Source organism: Brassica rapa, chromosome A05 (assembly GCF_000309985.2).
Source record: "Brassica rapa cultivar Chiifu-401-42 chromosome A05, CAAS_Brap_v3.01, whole genome shotgun sequence".
Lineage (NCBI taxonomy): Eukaryota > Viridiplantae > Streptophyta > Magnoliopsida > Brassicales > Brassicaceae > Brassica > Brassica rapa.
The window spans coordinates 5,458,433-5,468,026 of record NC_024799.2 but is presented as its reverse complement, the minus strand read 5'-3'; the positions used below and the strand labels follow the sequence as shown (position 1 = coordinate 5,468,026).

At 34.5% G+C, this 9,594-nt stretch overlaps 1 protein-coding gene across 1 annotated transcript; it reads left to right on the top strand.

Moving 5' to 3' along the window:
* Positions 1-5,976: 5,976 nt before the first annotated feature.
* On the top strand, positions 5,977-7,858 carry LOC103867416 (berberine bridge enzyme-like 16). The gene has a single exon (XM_009145491.3). It carries the CDS (start codon positions 6,050-6,052, stop codon positions 7,667-7,669), a length of 1,620 nt encoding a protein of 539 aa, XP_009143739.1. The 5' UTR covers positions 5,977-6,049; the 3' UTR covers positions 7,670-7,858.
* Positions 7,859-9,594: the final 1,736 nt, after the last annotated feature.

Genomic DNA, 9,594 nt, shown 5'->3' with positions numbered 1-9,594 from the left:
GAGATGGTTTTCTCCTGAGATAACTCAGACATTAAAGCACTTGACTCCTTCACACGGATGAACAGAGAGGTAGACTTGACTTCAGATTCCAAGGGAACAAGCATTGATTCTAAGCAAAACATGTGGACTCCAGCATTACCGTGTTGGATCCATGGAGATTTTTCAGAGCCAAAGCTGAGCCCTTGGTCGTTGTTCTCTAACAAGCTTTGAAGGGGTGAGCAGTCGTCGGAAGGAGCAGCTACGAGCGGTGTTCGTGGTGAACAGAGATTAGTTACTGGGTCTTTGAAGAGGAGATTCCTCGCCGGAATAGTTTGATAGTAGTGTTCAGAGCCATTGAGACTTATAGTTCCGACGAGAATTGGACAAGGAGGGCTGGTGCAGGAGCCACACTCACACCAGAACCTGACAGGATAGATCTTCCCCGAAGGGAGAAAGTTCATCATCTTAGGAGATGAGGAGAGTAACGTACGTTGCAGCATCAATAGATCTGAGATCTGAGAAGATTCAACTAGAGTAAGAGAATTGCAGGTCATAAGAGTCAGATCTGGAACTTGTGCCGTCAAAAGAGATGAGAAAGGGCTAAACAAGAGCCAAAGGATATAAAGACGGCACCGGCAACTTCTTCTGCAACTCGCGACGACTAAAGAGGTGAAAAATCCCAACCACACAAGAAACTCGTGGAGAAGAAAGGTAAAAAGAAGAAAAGGAGAAACAGAGAGATGGGAAACGGTGAGAAGACGGCGACGCCGGCGAGCTACGAAGCTGCCGGCGTCGGAATCCATGGATGAGCGAGCTGCCTTGGTAACCGTGCCTGAAGCGTTTTAAAGTCGTTCCGTTTGTTGTAAAAAACATCCACAAGGGGTCCTTATTTCATGATTTTGGGGACTGGTTTTTATGGTTTGGTGGGACCACACATTGAGTTTTTGAAAGAAATTCCCTTTTAGAAATCCCAATAATAGTGCTCTAAGGTACATGGAATGCATCATTGATTGCTTACAACGGATGTGATTGTTATTAACATGTATTCTTATATATTAAAGCAGAAGTCACAACTTTGATTCATGTGTGATTTTTTAAAAAATAGACTTAATGGACATATTTCTAGAAAGTCATGTTACATTTAATCTCTAATTTTATCATTTAAATTTTGGGCTTACCAAAAAATTTTATTGAGCTATCAATAATTGGATTTAAACAATAAATGATTCATTAGATTTATAGATAGTATAAATTAAATAGATATAATTTAATATTGTAATACTATACCTCTATATGTTAATTATTTATATATTTATTGATGTTAACTTTTAAAATTATAAAGATTTTTTTAAATAACAAAAATCATATTATCTAACAATGATTAATCTTCACTACCTTAAACCAATGAAAACAAATTTTAAACTATATAAACATTAAACAAAAACTAAATGTTTAATTATTTACTCGATAATATAAATCTATGAAGGGAAAAGTTTATTTTTTTAAAAGCTTTCTAAATTTGTGAAATGTTACAATATCTTTGAATATGACAATAAAACAATATTTTACTAATCTTTATATATATAGTTACAATTTTAATAATGAAATAATAATCTGAAAATATATATATAGAAGAAGATAAAAATACATGTAAAAATTTGAAATAATCTATTCAATGAAAACATATACCGTAAACTTATTTTGTTTTAAAAATTGATAGACACATATATATTACAATATATACCGATTTAGAATTGAAAACAAAATATTTATATAAAAATAAATGAAAATAAAAACTCGCGCGGTTACGCGGATCGAGATCTAATTATATTTATAGTTGATTTAGTATGAGTTAATATTTGAATTCACTAAATAATATTTCTAATAGAAGTGTTTTTTCGGAGAAATATCTCGTCTGATCAGAACTTTGTCTAACCAATTCGACAGCTGACAAAAAAAAAAATAGAAGTGATTGAAGAGAGCATTTTGGTGCATCTGTGTGTTTCTTAATTTCTACAAGATATTTGGTTACGACACCTAAAGAAATTTCTATTATTGGATATTTAAAAGTAATGGTGCACAAAAAAGGATAATTTAAGTAATTATATATACGGTATATAGTATACTACGTACATTGTTTTGGGCAAACGGGTATATAGTATATCTGTATATATACTCAAGGGGTTGTTTATAAACAGATCTTATAATTCCATGAACAGAGAAGAAAAATTAGCTAACCAGGCCATAATAACTAAAGAGAAATTGCTTAAAATGCTCTACATTGACTAATACTTTTTAAAAATACATCCAATCAAAAATACTTTAACATTTGAGTTTATAGTCGATTGCACTATATTAAAACGTGTCCTATAATTAAGCGAGGAACAACATTTCTACCTTCCCGAATATACTCTTTTTACCTTCTTTAATATGCCCGGAGGAGAGGATATAGTCCTAAGCTGAGAATGACAATTTCTTTCTTTCGAAATCATATATATATACAGTAACTTGCCAAGTGACGGTAAGCGTTTTCTTTATCTTCTATCTGTTGAGGTGGACGTAACTCGTAAGCTACTCGATTAATTGACTGCATTGGATGTGTTTTTCATGATCTGAAGGAGGAGGAAAGTCTCTCTAATATAACCGATGAATATGAACAAGCAAACAACAAGTGTTCTTGGGATTTATCTGCACGACCGCAAAGGTCAGGCATTATCGGCCGGTAGGGTTCAAGGAGTACAAGATAAGCGACACAACTCTGAACTCTCAAATGCAAAGCCTTTTGTCACACCTATGTTTAGGGATATTTTTTCGGTTGATTTATTTATAACAATATAAAAATGCAACTTGAATGATAGATAATTAGATACGCAGCCTATTAGGGTGATTGGTTAACAAATAATTTACAAATGATTGCTACGTTCGTTATCACTACTTTTGCACCAACCCACGTTTGGTTTGATCTTTACCTATCGTTTAGCTGTTATACGAGATTCTCTGTAAATTTTGTCGTAAGGTTTCATATCTTAGTTGCAATCGCATATTCGTAATTGTAATATATTTGGGTACGTGTAACAGCAAAACATGCGATGCAGAAAGGACGTACGTGTAATAAGTTGGACCGACCGCTCTTCTCATTATCACATTAGTTATTGAATATATTATTGTTCTCTGGTCAAACAACGATATTAAATAAAAACCACACAATTACGAAATAATCCATGGAAATACAAAATGACATTACAGAAAGAAGGAGAAAATCACAATAATTGGAAAAAGAACAACCACTTATTTTTGATTTCGACTGGTAAAGCAAGTAAAACGACAAAACTCAAAAAGATAGTTGTTGTTTGATTGATTGTCCTTTCATATTCGTTTTATTATAGAATTTCTATTGCTAAATTTTCAAAAGATATTTCACCCAAAAAGTATAATAAAAGAATAGTAAATAAAATAAAGAGAATTTGCATCAATAACCAAACAAAAATCCAAAATTAACTAACTAACCAATTTTACACTCTCTCTCTTATTTTCTCTTCCTATCTCTCTCTACCCTTTCTCTACGAAACTAAATTTTTTTTTTTGATTATTTCACAAATAACCCTTAAAATAAAATTTGCGGTAATTTTTGACTAGGAATCTTTTGAATATTTCGGACACACATATCTTAATATATGTGTGGCTACATTTTATCAGTAACGATAAATAAGTTTTGTGGTTAAATATGTTAAAAATCTCAATAAATATTGATGAGAGGGTATCTCATCAATTAAAATTTTCTTAGTGTTCTTTTCAAATTTTATACATTATTTTGTTTAAGGTGCTGAACAAATAATCGACAACAAAAAAAAACTAACAGCACTTCCAATCAAAAATTTTCAATTGGGTGTCTTAAGAATAAAATAAAAAAAATAAAAAGACAAGGTTTATAGTTTCTCTGTACCGAGCTTTTAAGATACTCTCTACAGTCAATTCTGACATGTGTTTGTGTTCTATTGGTTTTGATTTTTGTAAAAATTAAACTTTGGTTAGACAAATTATGTTTTGATAAAAGACTAATTAATACTTTTGTGTTTAGACACTCATGTGGAGATGTTAACCGATGAGGATGCTCTAAAAACAACCTATCACTCAACCAAATTTAAGTAGGGTAGTAAGTAAATTAGTTTATTTATTTATAATCCAATATATGTTAAATGACTAAATGGTAAAACCATTATAAAGATGTCGTCAGGTTTTAACACGTTTGAACATATTTTTTTGCATTTTGCATAATCATGTTGTTTTATGAAATAACATGCTTTAAATAAATAAGTATGGTGGCCAGTATACATGTAAATTTATTGATGCATGCCATAAAAGATATTCATGTTACTTATTAGAACCAATCAACACACAAAACTGGAAGTGGGTGAAGAGATAATAGATATAAAATCCGTCAAACCTTTTGGTTTCGTATAAATGAAAAAAATTAGTTTGATCGCTTTCTTCTCACGTTTTTTTCTTCTGTTAAATCGTCCAAAGTAGGATCATAAGAGGTGACAGTGTGTTTTCCAAGGAAGTTTGATCGTCTAGTTAATAATCAAAATGTGTTTCTTTAATGAAAAACAATCAAAAGGTTGTCCATACAGTTTAGGAAATAACCTAGGATGTAATCTGAATCATCTTAGAAAAAAATCACTTTTTAATTTTTTTTTATAGATCACCACTATATAATATAATTTTTTATTCCCTTTCCATATTTTTAATCGTCAGAGCCATTTAATTTAAAGGGCTTTCTATTTTTTGGCAGATATCCCAAAATTATATTACGGGTCACAACATCAATTAGGCGCGTGCGGATTCAAAATGCCAAACCAAAAATTGTCATAATGTATTTTAAATGCTACTAGATCTTGATCTATGCCTCCGCACGGGTATTTGTTTTTAATTTTTATAAAAGTTTAAAAATTAAATATATATATTATTGTACTAATTAAATTAGAAGATGCTAATTAATTAAATATAACTGCATTAATTTTATTATTCTGAAAATTTTAACCGATTTTGATTAATTTAATTTTTAATAAACCAAAAAATTAATCTGATCATTTAATCTATTTTATAGTTTTTTATGGATTACAAAATTAACTTTTTGATTTTGATTTTTTTAGTAAATGAATAATTGCATTTCTTCTAAATTTATTAGGTAGCTAAATATTAGGTAATTTCATAACAATTTTTATAGAAATTGCTATTTATAAGGTCAGTGGCATTGGATGGTAATTATTGAAAAAAACTTATGGTTAAGATTTATTTGTACTTCAATATTAATAGTTTAGATAGATTAATATTAAAGCTAAAGTCAGTTCCTAAAACCCAACCAATCACCACCCTTTATTTTAGTTTAATACTTTAGAGATTAGTTTTACTGCTTGTTCTTGCTGAAATAATTGCTAGACTATCTAACAATTACATAATTTAAAATTACAGCAAAGTATTAATCTATAGTTTAGTCTATTTTAAGTTAGAATTCATATTCTCATTTTCTGTATCAAATACACTGATGTCAACAAAAAAAGAAGCCAATTTAAATACGCAAACATGATTTAAATTAAACGGTCCTTTAAAAAAGAGAATGAAGCAACATTTTAATTTATCTGCTATAAAGCCACCGATATATTAGGAGATTACCACTTTAGTCAAAATACTTCACGATATACTTGAAATACAAATAAATTTAGATGTAATTTCCTAAAGTCAGAAAGAAATACCGTCACATGTCGTATTTCTTTCTTCTTTACCTTCACGAGATCATAGACAAACTCACCGATCAAAAAAATGGACGTGTATGTGAAGAGATTAATGTGGACCTACTGGACTGTTTATCCCAATATATCATATTATTTACTCATCAACCAACAGTATAACAACACGTGTGTGTAATCCTTCTTACGTAGTTCTTCTGCATTTGATAGCCTTGGATTCACATGCAACAACTATTATAGGTTCCCAAAAAAGAAAAAAAACCTAGTCTATAAATACACACAAATATTACACTATTCAAAACACAAATCATCACAAAACAAAAATGAAAATCTTGTCACCTATCTCCATACTCTATCTCATCTATCTTATCACAATCCCACGAGTCTCCTCATCATCACCATCGTTAACCGTTCCCCACCATTTCCTCCAATGTCTCGACACTCAACCCTCCGACCACGGCAGTCCTAACTCCGCAACCGCCGTCATCCCCACAAACTCATCATTCTCCGCAAACCTGATGAGCGCCGTCAGAAACCTCCGGTTCGCTTCTGCCTCCAACAGAAAACCGGAAGCCATCGTCGCCGCCCTCACCGAGACCCACATCAGAGCAACAATCTCCTGCTGCAAGCTCCTCAACCTCGAGCTAAGAGTCCGCAGCGGCGGCCACGACTACGAAGGCTTCTCCTACACCTCCCCGGTCCCCTTCGTGATCCTAGACATGTACAACTTCCACAAGATCGACATCAACATGGCCGACGAGACCGTGTGGGTCCAAGCCGGGGCCTCTCTCGGGGAGCTTTACTACAACATTGCCAGCAAAAGCAAAGTCCACGCGTTTCCCGCCGGAGTGTGCCCCAAAGTCGGCGCCGGGGGGCATTTCAGCGGCGGAGGGTTCGGTAACCTCATGAGGAAGTACGGTTTGTCGATAGACCATATCATCGACGCGCAGATCATGGACGCCAACGGGAAGGTCTACCGCGACAGACGCTCGATGGGAGAAGACGTGTTCTGGGCGTTACGCGGCGGAGGCGGCGGGAGCTACGGCGTGATCCTCGCGTGGAAGATAAAGCTCGTTAGGGTTCCGGAGAAGGTCACCGTCTTTAAACTTGAGAGGACGGTGAGAGAAGGAGCCGTTGACTTGGTTCACAAGTGGCAGCAAGTGGCTCCGGTTATCGATAGAGATTTATTTATCCGGTTAGAGATTAAACCGATAAACCGGAAAATATCCAAAGGAAAGACTATTAAAGTCTCATTCATAGGAATGTTTCTCGGTACCCCGGAGAGACTCTTAAACATAACGAAAAAGAAGTTCCCGGAGCTACACTTAACGACGTCGGATTGCTTGGTGAAGAAGTGGATAGACTCGGTGGTCTTCTGGGCGAACTACCCCGAAAAGGCACCGATAGAGATTCTCCTCAAGAGGATCTCAGCGAACGAGTATTACTGGAAACGAACGTCAGACTTTGTTCAAACTCCTATCTCAAAAGAGGGTCTGGCAACGATTTTTCAGACAATGATCGACCACTCGCCGCTTCCGCGGCGAGTGTGGATGCAGTGGAACCCATGGGGAGGGAGAATGGGTGAGATTCCCTCTGATGCGACGGCGTTTGTTCATAGAGGAGGTAACTTGTTCATGATAGAGCATTTCATGAACTGGTATAGACCTGGGGATGAGCTTGAGGAGAAGTTCTTGGCGATAGCGAGAAGCTTTAAAGAAGCGATGGCTCCTTACGTTTCCAAGAACCCGAGAGAGGCTTTCTTTAACTACAGAGACGTTGATATTGGTATCACGACGCCGGGGTATAATGCGACATACGAAGGAGCTAAGGTTTATGGGGAAAAGTATTTCAAAGGGAACTACTTGAGGTTGGTTAAGACTAAAGCCCAGTTCGACCGGACTAATTTTTTCCGGTCTCAGCAAGGGATTCCGGTTCTTGCTTAGTTTGGTGATGAGTTGTTGGATTTGGGACTTGGGGGGGAGTATTATAAGAAATAAAATATGGAATTTGGGACTGGATTTGTCTTATTTTCGTGGTCAAATGTATTGTTATACAGTGATTTATTTTAGTCTCTAGGATAAGTCATCGTTGTAACTTCAGTCTATAATAAATGGAATGTGTTTTACTGTTAATATGCGAATCTCCAATGATGAATATATATAAACAGTATATGCGGATCACAACAGCGGATAACGCCAACGAAATGAACTTTTTAATTTCAACATGTGTAAAAAAATTTAATGATTCGAAAGTTTTGGAGTGAAGTTACATCCCCAAGACCATAGCAAGGTATATGGTTCCATCTTAAGTGTCACTTCATTTTATATTTTTTGGAAAAAAATCTAATTAAGCTAGCAACACGGGTGGTGTTTGGTGTAACTTGTGGTTATCTAATTTCTGTAGTTTTGTAATTCATGTGATTGAATTATTTTATTATTATTTTTTTTTGATTTCTGTGTGAACTCTCCCTATAAATCCTCAATGCACATGCTCTTAGATATTGCCCTAGAGATTTGACCAATCACTTGGTGTGTGTCTAATATTTTAAATAAAATTTATAGTTCCATGCCGGTTCAATATTTTTTGGGTTCCATACTTCCATGTACTTGGTAATGTGATAACGTTCGTCGCCAAAGTACGTTGTAGATCTCATCGGGTCACGGTTCCAATTCCTTATTTTTTGTGTTCCATACTTCCATGTACTTAACAGTTCCCAATCCCGACCAGGTTTCTTGTTACAAAAATATACTATTAAACTGAACATCAAAAAGTATTGAAAGACAATCACACAATTGTGTCTCAAGGCATCAACGTAACTCTTTTTATTTTCATATTCAACAGACGCATCCACATCCACGATTTCCCCATATCAACATGCACAGATTATATCATTTTTCTCTGGTTTCAATATTCGATATAGTTTCCTACTATTTAAGAAAGATAGTGATTTAAACGTTGGAGAATCTTAAAAACCGGTGTCTTATAGTACTGCCACGCAACTCGTCTTATTTGCTAAAAGGATTTAGTCTTCAACGGATGGGTCTACGTCATCTATTTTCCCACTACATGCATGCACGTTTGTTACAAAAACATAACATGCATTCACCGATGCACGGTTTCGAATTGTGATTACAAATGGTTATTTGAATCTCAAAGAGAAATTAACTATGTTTAGCCTCTAATATTTTTAGGGATAAAATCAAAAAATTCAATGCATGCCTTTATCTATATATCAACCAAGCCGTTGGTACCATTGCAAAGAGTGGTTTAAGAAATCTTCGCAAAAGGTCACAGTGAAACCACTTTTTTTTTATAGATTGAATATTGACATTTTGGACAAGACACGGGTTGCGTGGTTCCAATAAATGTGATGGGGCCTAGATTTTATTAACAGTTTTGTTCTATGATACCGACAGCTTCAAACTGGTCCGGCTTTGTGATATGGTTAGTTACAATTTATTATAGTCCAATAAATTACACGTGGGGAAATGCAAGATTTTCTCACAACAGTTGGCGAAAACTCATTCAAAACAAAGTTGTTGAATCGAGCAGTAATTCAAATAGAGCTAGCAGATTTTATATTCTAATAATCAACAAATTAATCAGCCATTTATGATTAAATTAATCAAACTTCAGCTCCATCAAGTAGGCACTCGATTTTTAGCACGTAAGATTTACTTTAACTCATATGACAAGGAAGAGTACTTTGAAAGTTGACACATTGAGTGGCCTATCTTTGAATTTTATGCATCCATCATAACGCATCACCGTGCCATATTGTTTTAAGAGATCTGAAACAAATAAAATTATAAGTTATGATTTTATTTGATAATCATAGAAAGATATCAATGAACAAAAATATGTAACT